The sequence below is a fragment of the Rhinoderma darwinii genome, chromosome 6, assembly GCF_050947455.1.
Source record: "Rhinoderma darwinii isolate aRhiDar2 chromosome 6, aRhiDar2.hap1, whole genome shotgun sequence".
Lineage (NCBI taxonomy): Eukaryota > Metazoa > Chordata > Amphibia > Anura > Rhinodermatidae > Rhinoderma > Rhinoderma darwinii.
Window position 1 is genome coordinate 115994443 of NC_134692.1, and position 23015 is coordinate 116017457.

Below are 23015 nucleotides of genomic sequence, written 5' to 3' on the forward strand. Positions count from 1 at the left end.
GTTCAATCCTAAGGCTGGGTTCACACAACCTATTTTCAGGCGTAAACGAGGCGTATTATGCCTCGATTTACGCCTGAAAATAGGGCTACAATACGTCAGCAAACATCTGCCCATTCATTTGAATGGGTTTGCCGACGTACTGTGCAGACGACCTGTAATTTACGCGTCGTCGTTTGACAGCTGTCAAACGACGACGCGTAAATTGACTGCCTCGGCAAAGAAGTGCAGGGCACTTCTTTGCAACGTAATTTGAGCCGTTCTTCATTGAACTCAATGAAGAGCAGCTCAAGATTTACGAGCGTCACAGACGCCTCACATAATACGAGGAGGAGCATTTACGTGTGAAACGAGGCAGCTGTTTTCTCTTGAAAACAGTCTGTCTTTTCACACGTAAATGCCTGCTATCGTGTGCACATACCCTAACACTAATCCTAACCGACAGGTTAAATTTTATTGAATATATGATTCGCAGATATTTTTGGGTAAAGCATGCCTTCCTCATTAAATACCTTCACCAAAAGACATTGAGAAATTATTTTTTGAACTGTAATTTCATTTGGTCTTCCCAGGAGAGCCTATATTTTCATGGTTTCAAAGGGATGAACGAACTGTTTTTTATCATTTGTCCATATTGTGTACGGTCTCTTTTTGCTGTATTAGGGCATAACATTTGCGCTAACATTCAGAAAGGGGAGAGTAGACATATGGTGCATGAGTCACGGGGCTGTCTGTTTATCGCAGTGCTCTTATGGTCAGAGAAAAGCTTGAGCATGAAGCTGGAAGCCTCGCATTAACACAGATTGCTACTCCTCTAAGACCCAGTGAAACAAGACACACAAAGCTCCTTTTTAATATATGTATGTACTGACCGTGGAAGGAGTGTGTATAAATCAGATTTTATTTTAGGTCTTCTACTAATCGTGTTATATGAAAGGGTACAGATTGGAGATGAATACGAAATACAGGCTGATTGACTTGTAATGCTGACCATACCCATTAATTTCAGCCAGATCGCACTACAACATTGTGTATAAGCACGGTTCAATAGTCCCCCAACATCTGCTGTTGGGAGAAAAGAAGGATCGGGCATGTTGTATATCAACATTAGCGATTCTTTTTCTCCCCAGGAGCTTATCCCTCTTTTCCTAATGTAATAAAACTACATTAGCTGATTCAAATATTCACATTCATGTTAGAGTTGGGAGAGATAGCTGCCGGCCATCAGTTATCTTGTGTATAAGGATTGGCAGGAGTTTAGGGATGTATCTGTATGTAGATGTATTCACAGTTGCTGCAGTTGAGTAATGAATCGCTACCCATAACCCATACACTCCCCATTATTTTCTGTATAAAAAAAACTATAAAAAGAGGACCTAGGTCATATAAGTTGAACTGGTTATCTAACCTGAATAGCACTGTCTCCCTTATTCCAGCGCAGTTTATATATTTTTTCCTGGAGATATGGCCCACTGTTGTGTTGGCTACCTCTATGCTAATTTACTGTAGTCGGCTAAAAGGGCATGAACCAGTTCCTCCAGCTGCCTCGTGCTGATTGGTCAGCATCAGAGGCAGGGAAGCTAGCTCCACCCCGTTGGCTAACTACAGCAAATTATCATGTAGGTAACCAACACAACAGTGGGCCATATCTCTGGAAAGGGGGTCCGGCAAAAAAAAATAAAAAATAGCGCTGGAATCAGTGAGACCGCACTATTCAGGTCAGTAAAGCAGTTCAACTTATATGACCCAGTGAATTTAAGGTTATTTGTAAAAAAAAATTGAGTTGAGAGAATGGAGTTTTGGGTTCACAGCTTGTTTCTCAGCATTGTGAACAAGCCTAATGAATGGGCCAGTGCTAAATATCATACATAGAAATGCATGATACATTTACTGTATGTCTGCAACCAGTGAATCTCCTGCTGTTGAGAAACTACAAGCGTTCCAAGCTGAACAGCGAGAGGTTGCAAACCACTGTAAAAGTCTACACACCCCTGTTAAAATGCCAGGTTTTTGTCATGACAACTTTTTTCCACCTTTAATGTCACCTATAATCTGTACAATTGTATTGAAGAACAAACTGAAATCTTTTAGGGTGGAAAAATAAAAATATGGGTGGAAGAACAAAAATAATGTGGTTGCATAAATATGCACACCCTTAAACTAATATTTTGTTGAATTACCCTTTGTCTTTATGACAGTATTCTGTCTTTTTGGGTAGAACTCTATCAGCATAACACATCTTGACTTGCCAACTATTGCCCACTCTTCCTTGAAAAAGCGCTCCAAATCTGTCAGATTGCAAGGGCATCACCTGTGTACAGCCCTCTTCAGGTCACCCCACATATTTTCAATGGGATTCAGGTCTGGGCTCTGGCTGGGCTATTCCAAATCTTTGATCTTCTTCTGGTGAAGCCATTCTTTTGTTGATTTGGAGATATGCTTTGAGTCATTGTCGTGCTGCAAGGTGAAATTCCTTTTCATCTTCAGCTTTTTTTTTTTCTTCAACTGTGTTTTCAATTGAAAAAAGAGATTTTGTTTTTTTCCAGTACAAAAATATACACATGTGAGTAACAAGAGTACAAATATTATAAAGTAGCAAATTCAGGACAATAAGGAAAACCAGCAAGACATGCATAGTCGGCACATAAGCAAAGGATAGCAGCATCCCATTACAGCATAAGAGAAGCGCATTAAATATGTGAATAACAGTAGCACATCAGGCAGGAATGAGGCAAGAGAAAATAGACCTTAATACAACAGCACAACACACAACATAGAAGACAAAAAGATAAGACATAGGACCCAAAAGGACGGGAGGGGAGTGGAAAGATTCTAAGTCATCTCTTCTGATCAGGGGACGTGCTGATGAGGGACATCAATGATTACAAATTACATGTAAGGGGGAAAACATGCCATGCATCCCAAATGTCCAGGAAATCATCCAATTTGTCAAGAATCACTGCTGTAAAATGTTCCAATCATCTAATATTCTTAATTCTAGAATATAAATCTTCATCTTCAGCCTTTTAGCAGAGGCCTTCATGTTTTGTGCCAATATTGCCTGATATTTGGAGCTGTTCATAATTCCCTCCACCTTGACTAGAGTCCCAGTTCCAGCTGCAGAAAAACAGTCCCAAAGCATAATGCTGCCCCCACCATGCTTCACTGTGGGCATGGTGTTATTTCGGTGATGTGCAATGTTGGCTTTGTGCCAAAACATACCTTTTGGCATAATGGCCAAAAATTTCAACCTTGGTCTCATCAGACCATAACACATTTTTCCACATGCTTTTGGCAGACTTGATGTAGGTCTTTGGAAAATATAGCCGGGCTTGGATGTTTTTCTTTGTTAGAAAAGGCTACCGTCTTGACACCATACCCCACAGCCCAGATATATGAAGAATATGGGTGACTGTTGTCACATGAAACGACAAAACCAGTACCTGCCAGAAAGTCCTGCAGCTCCTTTAATGTTGCTGGAGGCCTTTTAGTAGCCTTCCCGACCAATTTTCGTCTTGTTTTTTTCATCAAGTTTTGAGGGACGTCCAGTTCTTGGTAATGTTACTGTTGTGCCAAATGTAATCCACTTCTTGATGACCGTCTTCACTGTGTTCCATGGTATATCTAATGCCTTGGAAATTCTTGGGTACCCTTCTCCTGACTGATGCCTCTCAACAATCAAATCCCTTTGATGTGTTGTAAGCTCTTTCCGGACTATGGCTTTTGCTGTCACATTCATCAAAGAGAATGTCAGAAAAATCCTATTAGAACAGCTGAACTTTATATGGGGTTACACAGAATCACTTTAAATAATGGCAGCCGTGTACCCACTACTATTTAACATCAGTTTAAATGTGATTGGCTAATTCTGAACACAACCACATCCCCAATTATAAGAGGGTATTCACACTTATGCTACCACATTATTGTAGTTTCGTTATTTTTATCCCCCCCTAAATAATTTCCGTTTGTTTTTCAATGGCATTGTACAGATTATGGGTCACATTAATGGTGGAAAAGTTCTGGAATTATTCATCTTGTACTGATTTTGTGACATTACAAAAACCTGGCATTTCAACAGGGGTGTGTAGACTTTTTATATCCACTGTATGGGTAAGTACTGATATCTCCCTAGTAAATGACCCCACAGCTAAGCATATGGGGCAATTAAGTTCAGTGAGGACACCATATCAAGAGAGGAATTAGACTCCTCCTTTTACATCGATCTAGGAGTGTACAGCTTAGTGCATTCCCGCTACCATCGTTCTCCTGAACCGTTTTCATTTTTACTTGTAAAAAAAATAAATTGAAAAAACTGCAGGCCAATGTGCACAGAGGCTGTATGGGATCACACGTGTGCCCTAGTATATTTCTCCAGATTGTGCTGCATTATGGAGTCCAATGGAAAATGCCATGATTTTATTTTCTGTTGGATTCATACAGAATCTGACGAAAGACATCTGTAAGAAATTGGAGGAATATGGAGGTACAGCACTCCAGTAGTGGTGTGGCCGGTGTCTATAGCATGCATACCACTGATTGCAACTGAGTTGTACCAGCATGTAACAACTAGACTAGAATATGTAAATTACCTTTTATGTGTCTGATTTACTAAGACTCATCATTGTCAGGCCATTAGCAAGTTCAATAAATAATGAAACATTCACTAGCCATATATTTCTGCAGATATTCACGGTGAACTAGCTCGGTATTTCTGCAAACTCTTATCTGCTATGCATTTGGAAAGTCTTCAGACCCTTTCAGTTTTAGCACATTTTGCTACGTTGAGACCTCGTGCTAAAATAAACAAAGTTTTTCCCCATCATTCTGCACTCAATATCCCATAATAACCAAGTGAAAACATAATGCTAGTAATCTTTGATAATTTATTGAAAAAGAAAAACTAAAATATTGCATTGACATAAGTATTCAGACCCTATACTCTGCACTTAGTTGAAGCACCTTTGGCAGTGATAACAGCCTCCAGTCTTCTTGGGTATGATGCCACAAGGTTTGCACACCTGGATTTGGGGATTTTCTGCCATTCTTTTCAGCAGATCCTCTCAAGCTCTGTCAGGTTGGATGGGGACCGCCGGTGGACAGGCATTTTCAGGTCTCTCCAGAGATGTTCAATTGGGTTCAAATCAGGGCTCTGGCTGGGCCACTCAAGGACATTCACAGAGCTGTCCCTAAATCACTCCTGTTTTGTCTTGGCTGTGTGCTTAGGGTCATTGTATTATTAGAAGGTGAACCTTCGGCCCAGTCTGAAGTCCAGAGTCTGGATCAGGTTTTCATTAAGAATATCTCTGCACTTTGCTCCATTCACCTTTCTCTCAACCCTGACCAGTCTTTCTGTCCCAACCGCTGAAAAACGCCCCCCCCCCCCCCAGCATGATGCTGCCACCACCATGTTTCACTGTAGGGATGGTTTTTGGCATGTGATGAGCAGTGCCTCGTTTCCTCCAGACATGACACTTAAAATTGAGGCCAAAAATGTCATTCTTGGTTTCTTCAGACCACAGAATCTTGTTTCACACAGTCTGAGAGTCCTTTAGGCGTTTTTTTGCAAACGCAAGGTGGACTTTCCTGTGTCTTTTACGGAGGAGAGGCTTCTTTCTTTCCACTCTGCCATAAAGCCCAGATTGGTAGAGTGCTGCAGTGATGGTTGACCACCTGGAACTTTCTCCCATCTGCACACAAGATCTTTGGATCTCAGCCAGAGTGACCATTGGGTTCTTGGTCACCTCTCGTACCAAGGCCCTTCCTCCCTCAATTTCTTAGTTTTGTGGGGCTGCCAGCTGTAGGAAGACTCCTGGTTGTTGCAAACTTCTTCCATTTAAGAATTATGGGGGCCCCTGTGCTCTTGGGAACTTTCAGTGCAGCAGAATTTTTTTTGTGCCCTTCTCCAGATCTGTGCCTCCACACAATCCTGTATCTGAGCTCTACAGGCAGTTCTTTCCTCCTCACGGATTGGTTTTTGCTCTGATGTTGATTGTCAGCTGTAAGCCCTTATATAGACAGGGGTGTGTCTTTCGAAATCATGTCCAATCAATGAATTTACCACAGGTGAACTCCAATCAAGGTGTAGATGAACTAGAGAAATGCAAGGCCCCCAGAGCTAAATTTCAAGTCATAGCAAAGGGTCTGAATACTTATGTCCATGCAAAATTTGAGTTTTTCATTTTCAATAAATTTGCAAAAATTTCTAAAATTCTGTTTTCACTTTGACATTATGGGGTATTGAGTGCAGAATGACGGGGGAAAAAGTTTTGGGTTTTTTTTGGTTTTGTTTTTTTAGCACAAGGCCTCAGCATAACAAAAATTGAAAGGGTCCGAAGACTTTCTGAATGCACTATATATATTGCAATTTGTAGAGTCATTCATTACACATTAGGATCTTCAGTGGGATTTGTAGCCGACAAGAAAACCGGTCTCTCTTATCGCCTTGTATCTCATAATGTAAAGCCAATAAATTGAATTGCAAGATTTATTTGTTCTAATGTCGGGATCTTCCTCTATTTTGTCTTACAGGATTGATGACATTCAGCTGTGCAAGGAAATTATGAGCCTTAAACAAGAACTGCAGAGCTTAGTGGATGTGTTGGGTAAATGCTCCAATTTACTATAAAATCTAAATATGTATAAAGCGCCAGTAAGAATTGGTTAAAGTAAATCGTTGATTCTTTCATAATATAGAGCTGAAGTTTAATGTAATGACTGGAAAGTGACTCATAGTTCTGATAACTTGATTAAAGTTATACCGCGTTAGAACTCAGGATTAGAACTATAAAAACATGTTTTTTAATTAAAAAATAAATTTTATGTTTCTTGTTTTTAAATCTATGAGGATTTGTTCTTGTGGTTGATCGCTCTTTAGTATGAAAGTTATTAAAGGAGTTATTAGACTTAAAAAAAAATAAAAATTAAAACCAGTATGCATTGTGTTATTTCTTTTTGTTTGTTCCTTTTCCTGTGCTTTGAATATTAGCAGCGGTGCTGTTTACTTGTACAGCTACAAAGAAAGGGGCGGTCCCGCTCTACTTGAATAGAAACGGGGAAACTACATTTCCCATGAATCCCCACTTCCAACTCACTCTTGTCAAGGCCAGACATCGCTTTCCAGTCAGCATCACTCAACCGCCCCCTTTCCTTCCATCTGCGTTACCTCCCACTGTATCTCAACTCTGTTCACTTCCACTGTAGAGCAATAGCCACAGACTCTGGAAACCATGTGTCGCACGTTCCCAGTGCTCGGGGATTTATTTTCCACAAGTGTCAGCTTGGGAACGTGCACTACTAAACATCGACATGGTACAAAATTAACGTTTTTTTTCATTTTCTTTTGTAAATTCTGATTTACAACCTGCCAGCCTGCCAGTAGTTTCAAGGATTCCTCAGCCCAGGTGGAATGATAGCAGGAGAAAGTAATGTAGTCTTTGATAGGTGGGGGAAGGCAGCGGACGCAAGAAAATAAAGCCGAGGCCCAAATAAGACGCACATGTCGATGCTGCCCCTTCCTGTCTGTATCCACGTCTTCTGTGTCTGCGACCGGAAAAAAAAAAACGTTTATACTTACCGCGGCCAATGTCATGGTGATGCGTCCCTCCTTTGACTTACGGTCGGGCCTCCCTGAATGACGCTGCAGCCCATGTGACTCCTGCGGCGGTCACATGGGATGAAAGGTCATCCTAGGAGGCCCGACTGAAGGAAGAAGCAGTTTTGGGTAAGTATAATTATTATTCTTTTTTTCTGAGTTGCAACGATTTTGCGGCGGAATCGCTGCGATTCCAATACTAGGCTTTCTGTTGCAGGTTTTGCATTCCCATCAGAAAAGCAACGAAAATGCAGCATAAATTGACATCCTGCAAATTTAAATTCCGCACTGCAGGTCAATTTATTAACGTTTTCACTGCGGTTTTTTTCTGTAGCGTGGGCATGAGATTTTTAATATCTCATCCACTTTGCTGCTACTATAAATGCTGTGAAATTCCCGCACAGAGTTCTGTAGCGTTTACGCTACGTGGGAACCTGGCCTTAGAGTTCTCCACTCGTAAGCTCAAGGAAGATTGGTTACTGAAATGAGTGTCAGCAAATGAGCAAAGAGGCTTGGTAGGATTAGAAAAACACCATTCTCCTTCATTTCAGCTCTACCTCAGAAAGTCCTACCTTTATTGGCATCATGTCTCTCCAATGAAATGAATGGGAGCTGTGGATAAGTATTCACTTGTAGGGTTCTGCATCTTCCATTAATTTCAAAAGGAACTGTGCTTGAAACATCAGGTATTTAACATTGTGTGAGATTTAAAAAAGGATCTGATTTTTTTTCCCCCAGGAACAGCGACATCCTTGTGCATTGGTTGTGTCTGGTATTGCAGTTCAGCCCAAATTCAAGTGAATAGGGTTGATCTGCAATGCCAGACACAACCCATGGAAAAGAGTGGTGCTGGGGGGGAATAAAAGTAGACCTTTTTTTCTAATCTCAGCAATCCCTTAAATAAGCTTCCATATGGGTACTCAGCTGCTTTATTTTTTACAGAAAGTTACTATTTATATTTTATTTTTCTGTTTTGCCTTTACACTTGTTGAATTTTAAAGCTTTTAAAACCTCTTGAGCATATTAAGCCCTAAACTGCCACCGAAAAAAAATTAGAGGCGGTAATGTCCGATTTTTGCAGCAATCTGTTATGGATTAGTAATTTCTTCATCCAGATAGAGATCCCAGCTCCTGACTGTGACTGCTGCAAATTTCGTTAGGATTACAGAGAACATCAGCTGGAAAATAACTGCACTGAAGTGTAATGGAAGCAGGACAATGGTGCCAGAGGCAAATCCCATCCCACACATTCCCCATACTTCTCACAACACCAGGCTGAGAAATAAGACCAGCATGTCATGATTTTGTATAATGAAGCAACTAAATGTAATTGTGTGTATATATTAAAAGAAGCAGGGACCAGTAATAGCCTCTAGACATTCCAGAAAACCTCCACAGACTACTCTACAACTTTATAGGACTATTCACTGCGACTGAAATACTGGGGAAAAAAAGTCTTTATTCTAAAATAGAAATGAAAGCAAACATAATAGTAGTATGCTATAGTATAATATGTTATGTAATAGTTATGGGAAACTAGCACTAATACGACAATTCATTCATTTCACATCTCCCAAACTGTGTTACAGAGAAAATTAAAACAAATGAGCAGAAGAAACGAGAAGATGAGTTGATCCAGAAGATTCAGAAGCTGGTACAGAAAAGGGATTTCCTTGTAGATGATGCTGAAGTGGAGCGATTAAGGTGAGTGTCCTAATTCTCGCAAGGAAAAAACAACAACACTGATCAGCCTATTGTCGGGGATCTTTTCTAGCTAAACGGGATTGTCCAATGCGCCTTTTCTTTAACCCTTTCAAGACCGAGCTCATTTTGGCCTTCAGGACCAGCCCCATATTTTCAAATCTGACATGTGTCACTTTATGTGATAATAACTCCAGAATGCTTTTGCCTATCCAAGCGATTCTGAGATTGTTTTCTCATGACATGTTGTACTTTATATTAGTGGAAAAATTTGGTCAATAAATTCATTGCTTATTTGTGAAAAACCCCAAAATTTAGAGAAAATTTGCAAAAATTATGATTTTTCTAATTTTAAATGTATCTGCTTGTATAACAGATAGTAATACCACACAAAATAGATACTATTTCACATATTCCATATGTCTACTTTATATTTGCATCGTTTTTTGAACATTATTTTATTTTTCTAGGACGTTACAAGGCTTAGTACTTTACCAGCAATTTCTCACATTTTCAAGAAAATTTCAAAAGGCGATTTTTACAGGGACCAGTTCAGTTCTAAAGCAGCTTTGAGGGCCTTATGTACTAGATAGACCCCATAAATCACCCCATATTAAAAACTGCACCCCTCAAAGTAGTCAAAACAGCATTCAGAAAGTTTCTTAACCCGTTAGGCGTTTCACAGGAATTAAAGCAATGTAGAAGGGAAATTGACAAATGTTATTTTTTTTGCTGCAATTAATTTGTAATACATTTTTTTCTGTAACACAGAAGGTTTTACCAGAGAAACGCGACACAATATTTATTGCCCAGATTCTGCAGTTTTTAGGAATATCCCAAATGTGGCCCTAGTGTGATAATGGACTGAAATACCGGCCTCAGAAGCACCTAGTGGATTTTGTGGCCTCCTTTTTTTAGAATATATTTTAGGCACCATGTCGGGTTTGAAGAGGTCTTGTAGTGCCAAAACAGTGGAAATCCCCCAAAAGTGACACGGTTTTGGAAAATGCACCCCTCAAGGAATTTATCTAGGGGTATAGTTAGCATCTTGACCCCACAGGTCTTCTGCTATATTTATTGGAGTTTGCCTGTGAAAGTGAAAATCTACTTTTTTTCTGAAAAAAATATTTGCAAGGAATAAAGAATAAAAAAGCACCCCAAAACTTGTAAAGCTACTTCTCCCGATTACAGCAATACCCCATATGTGGTACTAAACTGCTGTTTGGACCCACGGCAGAGCTCAGAAGGGAAGGAGCGCCATTTGGATTTTGAAGCGCAGATTTTGCTGGATTGGTTTTCAGTGCCATGTCGCGTTTGCAACGCCCTGGAGGGAGCAAAACGGTGGAAACCCCCCAAAAGTGACCCCATTTTGTAGACTACACCCCTCAAGAAATTTTTCTACGGGTATAGTTAGCATTTTGAGCCCACAGTTTTTTTGCTGAATTTAGTGGAATTAGGCCGTGAAAATGGAAAATCTACTTTATTCTGAAAAAACATAGAAATGTTTAATTTTTACAATGAATAAAGGAGAACATTCACCCCAAAATTTGTAAAGCAATTTGTCCTGATTACAGCAATATGCCATATGTGGTAATAAACTGCTGTTTGGACCCACGGCAAGACTCAGAAGGGAAGGAACAATAGTTGGCTTTTGCAAAGCCCCTGAGGTACCAAAACAGTGGAAACCTCCCAAAAGTCCCTTTAGGGGACTGGAACGAGCGATCATGAGGTCGCTGGTACAATACACTGCAGTACTAATGTATTGCAGTATAATATCATTTTTACAGGCTCCTGTAACAGCACGATCGCTTTTCCTGTCCGTTAGTCTCGGGTGTCAGCTGTAATACACAGCGGACACCTGCAGAATATGGCACGGACGCAGCGCATGAGCCCGCTCCATATATAACCCCCCGCACCACGACATGCTATTAAGTCGTGGTGTGCGAAGGCGTTAATGCGCAGCGGATGGTGCAAAGTGAAAATTTAAATTTTCCACTGATATGCCATTTTAATGCACAATATGTTGTGCCCAGTTTGTGCCACTGAAGACAAATACCTCATACAATGTTGAGCGGGTTCTCCCGGATATAAAATATCATATATGTGGACGTAAGCTGGTGTTTGGGCACGCTGTGGGGTTCAGAAGGGAGGGAGCGCCCATTTGGCTTTTGGAGCGCAGAGTTTGCTTGGTGAGGCTGGGTTCACACGACCTATTTTCAGGTGTAAACGAGGCGTATTATGCCTCGTTTTACGCCTCAAAATAGGGCTACAATACGTCGGCAAACATCTGCCCATTCATTTGAATGGGTTTGCCGACGTATTGTGCAGACGACCTGTAATTTACGCGTCGTCGTTTGACAGCTGTCAAACGACGACGCGTAAATTGACTGCCTCGGCAAAGAAGTGCAGGGCACTTCTTTGCCACGTAATTTGAGCCGTTCTTCATTGAACTCAATGAAGAGCAGCTCAAGATATACGAGCGTCACAGACGCCTCGTATATTACGAGGAGGAGCATTTACGGCTGAAACGATGCAGCTGTTTTCTTCTGAAAACAGGCTGTCATTTCAGCCGTAAATGACAGCTAGCGTGTGAACATACCCTAACTGTTCTGTTTGGGGTTTTGCTGGTATTTCAGTTTATGATGTGGGGGTATGTGTAAATTGGGCAGAGTACATCAGGACATAATAAGAGGGTATAATAATTCGGTAAATAAATAATAATCCGCGGATATGTGGCCAATCTCGCACTGATAAATGGCGCCCGATCTTATCAGCTTTTGGACACTGCACAATTTCTGTCGCTATATTCTGAGAGCCAGAACTTTTTTTATTTTTTCTTCATCGGAGCCGTGCGAGGACTTATTTGTTGCGGGACAATCTGTAGTTTTCATTGGTACCATTTTAGGGTACATGTGATTTTTTTATCACTTTTTATTAGATTTTTTTGGCAAGCAAAGTGACAAAAAAACAAATTCTGACAATGTTTTTTGTCTTTTTTTTTTTTTACACTTTTCACTGTGCGCTATAAATGACATTTTACTTTATTCTGCGGGTCGATACGATTACGGCGATACCAGATGTATATAGTTTTTTGTTTTGTGGCATTTTCGATAAAATTATTTATTTTTTGTGTCACCATATTCTGAGAGCCATAACTTTTTTATTTTTCAGTCAAAAAAGCTGTGTAAGGGCTTCTTTTTTGCGGGACGGGTTGTAGTTTTTATTGGTACTATTTTAGGGTACATGCGAACTTTTGATCACTTTTTATTCTATATTATTGGAGTGTTGATGACCAAAAAAAATAGTGATTCTGACATTGTTTTTTAATTATTTTTTTTGCGCTGTTCACCGTGCGGGAAAAATAATATTATAGTTTAATAGTTTGGGTCGTTACGAACGCGGTCATACCAAATATGTGTACTTTTTTGAACATTTTCATTTTTTTCCTATAATAAAAGACTTATTATAGGAAAAAAAGCATTTTTTGTTTTTGTAACTTTTATAACTTGTTTTTACACTATAAACATTTCTATTACTTTATTTTTTTACTTTTTACTTGAAGACTGGCAGCACTGATCGCTGCTATAATACATTACACTACCTAGGTAGTGTAACGTATTATAAACTGGCAGTGTGACGCTGAGAGTCACACTGACAGGAAGCTTATGAGGACCGGCCTCCGGCTGGTTCTCATAGGCTGCTGTGCATGGCAGACCCGGGGGCCGTTTTATGGCCTCCGGTTCTGACTTATAACCGACTGCAGCACCTGCAATCGGTCCCCGGGAAAGTTTGTTGTAGTAACAAACTTTCCAGTTCGTTGCTACAACAAACTTTCCCTGCGATCACATGACCGGGACCTGAACCAATTAGGTCCCGGTCATGTCTCCGGGACCAGAGGCAGGGGTTAGCAGCGCAATCCGGGTGTCAGCGCTACTCTGAGACACCCGGATCGCGCTTTTAACACCCACCGTGAATTCACGTCGGCGCTGCACAGAGCCCAGTAAGCGCCGACATGAATTTACTGTGGGCAGTCGGGAAGCGGTTAAAGAACATTTCTACCTAAAAAAAAACAAAACACATACATTTTTGATTCGTCTTATCTGTTTCTTACAAATTCTATTTCTTAGCCTTAGCTTTCTTATTTTAATTTTTCTTCCAAAAGTCATTACTACTAACTGAAGCTACTATAAAGTGAGTGTTGTCATACAACCTTCTCAGAAATTGACAGCCACATTCACTTGTATCTGCGTCTTCTGGACATAGATACAAATTAATATTCTAGGCTGCTGCTGCCTCTCTGAGGGGCCGCCGCCACCCCCTTTTGCAGTAATTATACCTGCGTCTAGAACACGCAGATACAAATACATGCATTAGCGCTGAATGGCCAGGCACGTTCTGTGCCCGACCATTCAGCAGCTTACAATGACACGGATTGGCGGGGCAAAATTACTTGCCCCGCCAATCAGTGCTTTTAAATCGACGCTAGCGAGCGGTGCGATAACGTCATTGCGCCGCTTCCATTGTTGAAAGGCGCTGATTGACTGGGCAAGTCATTCTGCCCTGCCAATCGGTGCCTTTCAATGATGCTAGCGGCGCGATGACATCATCGCACTGCTTGCGTCGTTCAGCTCCAGCAGACCTGCTCAGAAGAGAGCAGATCTGCATTTCCACCTGACGGTGTGGGAACGGGATCATGTATGTAACGTTTTTTTTCTAATAAAACTGTGAGTGGCATTATCTACAGGGGGGCACTGTCTGCAGGGGGGTTCTATATGTGGGGATGGGGAGCACTATATACAGGGGGAGCTATATGTAGGGCACTCTACAGGGGTGCACTATATCTGGAACACTATATACAGGAGTGGGCTATCTGTGGAGCACTATCTATAGGGGGAGTTATTTGTAGGGCATTGTCTACAGGGATGGGCTATATGTGGGACACTATATACAGTGGTGGGTTACCTGTGAAGCACTTTCTACATGGGGGCTATATTTGGGGCATGGTCTACAGGGGTGGGCAATATGTGGGACACTATATACAGGAGTGGGTTACCTGTGGGGCACTATCTACAGGGGTGCTATATGTAGGGCAGTGTCCACAGTGGTAGGCTATATGCGGTACACTATATACAGGGGGAGCTATATGTGAGGCACTATCTACAGAGGTGGGCTAGATGTGGAGCACTATCTATAGGGGGAGCTATATGTAAGGCCCTGTTCACACTGAGTTTTTTGACGAGTTTTTTGACGCGAAAACCGCTCCGCAAAACTCTTCAATAAACGCCCGAAAATGCCTCCCATTGATTTCAATGGGAGTTGGACGAGTTTTTTTACCGCGAGCAAAAAAACAGCGTCGCAGTAAAAAGAAGCGACATGACTCATCTTGAGGCGGCTTCCGCCTCCAAAACCCCATTTCAATCAGTCAGAAAGGTTAAAAAAAAAACACCTCGACGAGTGTCTTGACGAGTTTTTGTCAAACCACTGTGCAAAAAACGTCTGGAGCAGTTTTTGCAGGAGTAATTTTCCTCCTGCAAAAAACTCTGTGTGAACACAGCCTAAGGCAGCACGGTGGCTCAGTAGTTAGCACATATTGGGCTGTATGTGAGGTACTATCTACAGGGGCTTCTATGTAGGGCACTATCTACAGAGGCTCTATGGGGGTCACTATCTACAGAGGCTCTATGGGGGTCACTATCTACAGGGGGCACGGTGCGTGTGTGACAGTGTATGGTACTATTATAATCAGGGACACAGTGTATGGCGCTATTATAATTAGAGGTGCAGTGTATGGAACTATTATATTTAGGGGTGTTGAGAATTTTATCTTTGTTTATAGGTGCAGAAATGTTTTAAAAGTCAGAAGCTGAAGACATCTGAGCGGAAAACTGCAGAAATGGGCTGTGGCCGGGAGAAATCTCCATCCAGTCCAGACCGCTATGATCTAGAAAAGAGAAAAAGAACTAGAATTTGAGAGGTCACTGGTGAATCACATAATGGAAATGTTTATTGTGCCTCTAATCAGTAATGTAGTCACCGTATGATCTGCAGCGAGATGATGGGTAGTTTAATTAGGATATGATATTTTTTGTTGTGAAACGGCATCTCCCAGCATATTCTTACCATTGTTTGGTCCATGCTGGGAGCTGTAGTTTTACGCCGTACAAACCTATACGGCAGGGGTTGCACTAAATTGAGCTGTATTTGTTCTCGTGCTGTATATATGTGCTGAGCTTTGTTCTGGTGTTTTATTTATGTACGGAGCTTTGTTCTGGTGCTGTATACATGTACTGAGCTTGGTTCTGGTGCTGTATACATGTACAGAGCTTGGTTCTGGGGCTGTATTTATATACTGAGCTTTGTTCTGGGGCTGTATATATGTACTGAGCTTTGTTCTGGTGCTGTATATATGTACTGAGCTAGGTTCTGATGCTGTATTTATGTACTGAGCTTGGTTCTGGGGCTGTATTTATATACTGAGCTTGGTTCTGGGGCTGTATATATGTACTGAGCTTGGTTCTGGGCTGTATTTATATACGGAGCTTGGTTCTGGGGCTGTATATATGTGTGGAGCTTGATTCTGGTGCTGTATATATGTACTGAGCTTGGTTCTGGTGCTGTATTTATGTACTGAGCTTTGTTCTGGTGCTGTATACATGTACTGAGCTTGGTCTTGGGACTGTATTTATATACGGAGCTTTGTTCTGGTGCTGTATATATGTACTGAGCTTGGTTCTGGTGCTGTATTTATGTACTGAGCTTGGTTCTGGTGCTGTATACATGTACTGATCTTGGTCCTGGGGCTGTATTTATATACTGAGCTTTGTTCTGGGGCTGTATATATGTACTGAGCTTTGTTCTGGTGCTGTATATATGTACTGAGCTAGGTTCTGATGCTGTATTTATGTACTGAGCTTGGTTCTGGGGCTGTATATATGTACTGAGCTTGGTTCTGGGCTGTATTTATATACTGAGCTTGGTTCTGGGGCTGTATATATGTGCTGAACTTTGTTCTGGTGCTGTATTTATGTACTGGGCTTGGGTCTGGTGCTGTATTTATGTACTGAGCTTGGTTCTGGTGCTGTATTTATATACTGAGCTTGGTTCTGGGGCTGTATATATGTACTGAGCTTTGTTCTGGTGCTGTATATATGTACTGAGCTTGGTTCGGATGCTGTATTTATGTACTGGGCTTGGTTTTGGTGCTGTATTTATGTACTGAGCTTGGTTCTGGGGCTGTATTTATGTACTGAGCTTGGTTCTGGGGCTGTATTTATGTACTGGGCTTTGTTCTAGTGCTGTATTTATGTACGGAGGTTTGTTCTGGTGCTGTTTGTATGCATTGAGCTTTGTTCTGGTGCTGTATATATATATATATATACTGAGCTTTGTTCTGGTGCTGTATATATGTACTGAGCTTGGTTCTGGTGCTGTATTTATGTACTGAGCTTGGTTCTGTATATATGTATTGAGCTTGGCTCTCGTGCCATATATATGTACTGAGCTTGGTTCTTGTGCTGTATATATGTATTGAGCTTTGTTCTGGTACTGTATATATGTACTGAGCTTGGTTCTGGAGCTGTAATTATATAGGATATATTTATAATATAATAATTGCAGAGCAGATGGAATTGTTTTAAATTCATTGTCTATTTAATGGGAACCTGTCTGGTCGTTTTAACCCCTTGAACCGCCTCTATGCGGTAATACATGCCCAGACAATATTTCCAAATGTATGTTTTTTTCAGATGCAGAAAAATCTATAAAATCGACGCTTAAAATAGTGCACACTATTTGCTAATTACTCAAGAAGGTTCATGGGGCGGTGACACTATCCTGAAGAATCTAAATGAAGAAAAAGGAAACAGGACGACAATGGCGCTCCTCTAAGGTAATATTGCAAGGAACGGGGGGACAGTAAGAGCAGAGAGGTGAGCTGATGCACTCACCTGGCAATGTTGTGCAAGGATAGGCACAACACTACTGCTTAGCGTGGAAACAAATGTTACTGAAGAGCATTGTAGGTGTCAGCTGCCACCCGCTGCTATCCCACGGGAGAAAAATCTGTTCCCGGGGAGATCGAGCACAGTATGTGGAGAAGAAAAGTTGCAGTATTCGGGACACGGCGCCGGATAGGTAATTGTTTAAAACGAAGTATTTTTCAGTAGATTTTATTGTAATAGATACTACGCGTTTCAGGACCGGACAGGTCCCTTCCTCATGTTCATACAGTGATACACAAAAAGCAAGCATCATTTTATGCACAGAAGAACCGGGAAAAAAAGACAAGCGTTTTTTCTGGGATGGCAATTACACCTCATTTTTCAAACAGGAAGGGAGGAGTGAACTAACCCCAAAGGTCAGTATAGATCAAAAAATGATGTCAGGTGATTGCGGTGGACCAGTGATTTCTAACCCAGAACACATGGGTTGGGGACTATATAGGAGTGGGCCCCGCCAGGATGATGCCACCCCCAGACGAAGGCATTTGCCGAAACGCGCATCGGGTGTTGGCGTCCTCTCTGTGCAAGACCATGACTTTGGGTATGTATGTTACCTCTAACCGGTGTCTGTGTCACATGCTTTAGGTCTGTTGTTACTTTGGCCCTTCAGTTGATGGGCTGCATAGGCCCTAGGCTTGTATTGATTTACATGTGGTTTATGGCTATACGCTGAGCTACCTGCATTTTTTAGCACTTTATATTAGACTGTTACCGCTATAGATATCAATCATTTTGCTTTACATCTCATGCAGTTTGTCTGTCCCTTCTGGACTCCAATTTACACATGCACCTGTATTTTGACATTTACGTATGCTCAGGCTCGCTATACACGTTTTTTTGGTCTTGCATAGGCTGACGCCTTCTTTTCATTGTGTGACTCATCTTTTTAATCTATGTGTCTATCTCTAATAAAATTTATATATTTTTATATTCAATACCTTTATGATAGAGTTGGTAATTTTTGTCTGTAGGTTTCTCTTGTACGACTTAGGAACACACCGTGCAGCGAGGTGTGCTCTGTCTGGGTTCATCGCTGTAGCGTGCATACAAGGAGTACAAGGCAATGACGCATCCGCAAGATTTTGAGGAGGCTGGTAGTGATGTAGAACAGCCAGGGGGATGTCAATACAAATCGGGGGGGGGGGGGGGGGGGTACCATTTCAATTTTTGCCTCAGGCAGCAGAAAAGCTAGAATCAGTGGCAGGGTTGAACTATATACAGCGGGGGGGGGGGGGCTGTATGGCACTATATACAAGGGGCTGTGTGGCACTACTAAGGGGGGCTGTGTGGCACTATATACAAGGGATGAGGGCTGTGTGGCACTATATACAGGGTGAGCTGTATGGCGCTACATACAGGGGGGCCGTATAGCACTATCTACAAAGGGGAGGTGGGGGTGCTATCTACAAGTGGGGCGTGACAATGTCTACAGGGGGGGCTGTAAAGCACTGTCTACAGGAGGACTGTATGGCTGTGTGTGGCATCTGGGGGGGGGGGCCCAGTCAAAAGTTTGCTATAGGGCCCAGTCTTTCCCAGTTACGCCCCTGAAGCCATCAATTCAGCTGAACTGCCAGAAGCTGTATAGTTTTGTCTCAGCCGATTCCATGTATACAGGATACATAGAAGCTGTGAGACAGAACGATACAGATTCTGGCAGTTCTGCTGAACGGACGGCTCGGCTGAGAGCTTCTCCGGTGTGTCTCTGACAGTATCCGGCTAATATTGATCAAATCGAAGCTATAGAACTGATGGAATAGTCTGAGACAGAACGATACAGCTTCTATGTATAAAGGTTACATAGAAGCTGTATCTTAAAAAGTAAAATTTTTAATAAGTGATTTGTAAAGTTGCTTAACCCCTTAACGACATGTCACGTACATGAACGTGACCGCCGTTAAGGGGAAGTATGGAGCAGTTTTACGGGTTGAGCTCGCTCCATACTCAGCGGGTGATGGCCGACACCTCACTGCAACGGGCGAAGTCAAAGATCACTTTGATTCCGCCCGTTTAACACCTTAAATGTCATGGTAAAATCGCGACTACGGCATTGATATTGTTAGAATCAGGGGGCCGCCCCCTCAAACACGCCATCACGCCCCCCCTCCCCACGACAGTATCGGCTGGTGACGATGGTTGTCATGGCAGCGGTTTTTTATAATGTTCCAAAAAATATATATATTAAAAGTTTATATATTTTATGTCTAAAGTATTGCTAAGAAAAAAATAAAAGTTAACATAACTGGTATCGCTGCGTCTGTAAAAGTCCGAACTATCACAATGTAGCGTTGTTTAACCCACTCGGTGAACGACGTTAAAAAAAGGGTTTATAAAAAAATGGAATGAAAAGTGATCCAAAAATCACATGTGCTCTAAAATGGTATCGGTGAAAACTACAGCTCGTCCCGCAAAATTTAAGCCCTCACACGTCTAAATTGATGGAAAAAAAAACTAAAAGTTATGGCTGTCAGAATATGGCGACACAAATTTTATTTTAGCAAATAGTTAGATTTTTTTAAAAGTGGTAAACGTAAAACAAAACATATAAATTTTGTATCGCCGTAATCGTATCGACCTGTAGAATAAGGTGAATATGTAGGTTTTATCGCCTGATGGACACCGTGGAAACAAAACCCCCAAATAATGGCGTAATCGCTGTTTTTTGTCCATTTCACACAACATATAATTTTTTACTCAGCTTCCCAGTATCTTATGCGGTACAATAAATGGTGCCATGAAGAACTACATCTTGGCCCGCAAAAAACAAGCCCCAATACTGCTATTTCGATGAAGAAATAAATAAGTTATGGCTTATGAAAGAAGTCAAATCCCGCAGCAGCCATTTTTCAGATTTACATTTTTTTCGTCCCCACCTTCCAAAAGCCATAACGTTTTGATTTTTCTGTCTATATAGTCCTATGAGGGCTTGATTTTTGCGGGACGAGTTGTAGTTTTTCACGGCATCATTTATTGTGCCATATAATGTACTAGGAAACGAGCAAAACTATTTGTGGGATAGAAAATTAAAAAAACAGCAATACCGTCACAGTTTTTTCTGCTTTGTTATTATGGCATTCACTGTGCAATTAAAATGACAAATTAACTTTATTCTGCAGGTCAATACAATTATGGCGATTCCAATTTGATATAGTTTTTTTTTTTACATTTTACAAGGAAAAAAAACGAACTGTAAAAATGTTTATTTATTTTGTGTCGCCAAATTCTGAGAACCATAATTTTTCATTTTTCCATCCATTGAGCGGCATAAAGGGGAATTTTTTTGCAGGACAAGCTGTAGTTTTTAATGGTACCATTTTGGGGTACATGCGATGCTTTGATCACTTTTTATTCCATTTTTTGTGGTAGATGAGGTGACCAAAAAAACGGCGATTCTGGCATTTGTTTGTTTTTTACGGCGTAGACCATGCGGGTTAAATATTCATATATTGCAATAGTTCAGACTTTTACGGACGTGGCAATACCATTTATGTTTCTTTATTCATTTACAATGCTTTAGGGGGAAAAAGGGAAAAGGTTTTTCTTGACTTCATATTTTTTTTTGCACATAATTTTTTTTTCCAAAATGATGTTTCATTTTTTTTTTTTTATTAGTCCCCCTAGGGAACTTGAACCAGCGTTCGTTAGATCGCTTACACGATATACTGCAATACTAATGTATTGCAGTGTATCGTTTTTCTGAGGCATGGCTTAATAGAAACACAAAGATGGCAGACCTGGGGGTCTTCATTAGCCCCCAGGCTGCCATAACAACCATCGGCACCCCCCGATCGCAATGGGGGGGCGAAGAGCTGTTAGTCGCCCCCCTCTTTCTAACAATTTAAATGCTGCAGTCGCTATGGACTGCGCCATTTAATGGGTTAAACTAGTGGTATCGCGCTCGAGCGCAATTCCGCTCATTACTATGAAGTGTCGGAAGTAACATACAGCCGACGCCTGCTTTGTATGGAGCGGGCTCAGCGCATGAACCCGCTCCATACTCCCCCCCCCCCCCCACTACCCAGCTATGATGTAACTGTGTGTGTTTTCTGACTGCACTAAACACTAACCATTGTAATAAAAAACTATTTTGTTGTGCAATTTTGGGTGGTCGTTTCAGAGGCTTCGACATGTGTATACTCATAGGTACTGTTTTTTTCCTCGCAGAGAAAAAGAAGAAGATAAGGAAATTGCAGACTTCTTACGCATCAAATTAAAGCCCCTGGACAAAGTCACAAGACCAGCAGCCGGTATGTATTTATTACACTGTAACCAGGATGGCCACATGAGTCTTGTGGGCCCTTTTCAGGCTACTCTATTCCATCCAAGTGTAGAGGACTCAGCAAAACAGTCCTAGATTCCATGCACTGTCCTGTACTGCATTCTCTCACATAAATGTTGCAATTAGCTACATTGAAGTACATATGTGAAATAAATAGTGCTGTACAGGGTGTTGTTCCATGCAATAGTAGTTAGTTTCATAAAGTGCTCAGATAAATAATGCTTGCAATCAACAAAGTGTTTACAGTGTCACATAGTGCCCATGTAATTCTGCATACAATGCCAATGTAAATACTGCATACAGAGCCCAGATGAACAGTACCACATAGTACCCATGTAAATAGTGCATACAGTATCGGATAGTGTCCAGGTGAATATTAGCATGCAGTGCCAATTATCTCTACAGCAGAAATATTTACCGGTGAAGCTTTTCTCGTTCCACTTTTTCTGCTGAGGTGCCATAGGCATAACAATGTCATTGTCACGTAACGCCTTACAGGTTAGCACTAGGGCTATCAGAAATTTCTGCACGTCAAACGTCAGTGCCCCTCCCCCCATTACCGGGGGCGGCATCGGAAAGTGGTGGAGGAAGACTGGGGTGAGACAAGCACTGGCATTGGCTCTGTGGAGGGGCAGCGCGGAGACAGTAGGTGGGCAGGTGTTCTGTCATGGGACAAGGGAGAGAGACTAGGTAGCTGAACTCTGTGGGGGAGGGCTAAGAAAGCAGCGGGGGCGAAAGTGGGGCTGGGGGACATGGAACATTATATGGTATCTGTGGAGCGGTGGGGGGAGACAGGCGGGCAGGGGCGCTGTTGGAGTCTAAGGATGAGACAGTAGATGTACAAAAAGGCATCATAAAAAAAAAAAAAAAACATTCAGAGCCCAATATACTTACTGCTCTTTCCCCTTTTGCCTCCACTTCCATTGGGAGCATCGTCTCCTCTGGGAGCGGAGGACCTGATTTACACGGCTCACGCTGGCCAGTGTAGAGATGCGGTGTGCAGCGGTACATATAACTCATGACGCCAGCATCAAGACGTATGCGCCGTCGCATATAACGTCATCACGCTAGCCAGCATCAGTTTCGTGAAGAAGGGCCCAAGCGTTGGTTCCTTTAGATAAGGGAAGGGGCCATGCAATATAATGGGGTTCCTTTCTCCAAATTAACTATGGGCAGCGGTGGTGGTGGATAGCGGCAGCGGACTGGCCCCTTTTTTTAATTTTATGGGCCGGGCACTTGACGAGAGTACCAGCAACGCGGCCCTGGTTAGCCCTAAGAGCTTGATTGTTTTAGCTGCATTGGCTATGACTGTTTTTAACCGTCCTTACTGCTATCAGTAATTTACAGAAGTAATGGAACTGAATCGAGCCAACAACTGGTTCTGCACACTGGATAGGGAGAATCCTATGCTTGCATATAAATGATCACTGCACTCATAAATATATTA

General features: G+C 41.7%; 1 protein-coding gene across 1 annotated transcript in view; it reads left to right on the forward strand.

The window, feature by feature from the left end:
• BMERB1 (bMERB domain containing 1) overlaps window positions 1–23015 on the forward strand; it is a 204515-nt gene that overhangs the window by 178106 nt on the left and 3394 nt on the right. Inside the window, exons 3-5 of the mRNA XM_075830146.1 lie at window positions 6529–6602; window positions 9181–9295; window positions 21454–21536. Of these exons, the coding sequence (XP_075686261.1) occupies window positions 6529–6602; window positions 9181–9295; window positions 21454–21536 (272 nt within the window). The remainder of the gene's footprint in view (window positions 1–6528; window positions 6603–9180; window positions 9296–21453; window positions 21537–23015) is intronic.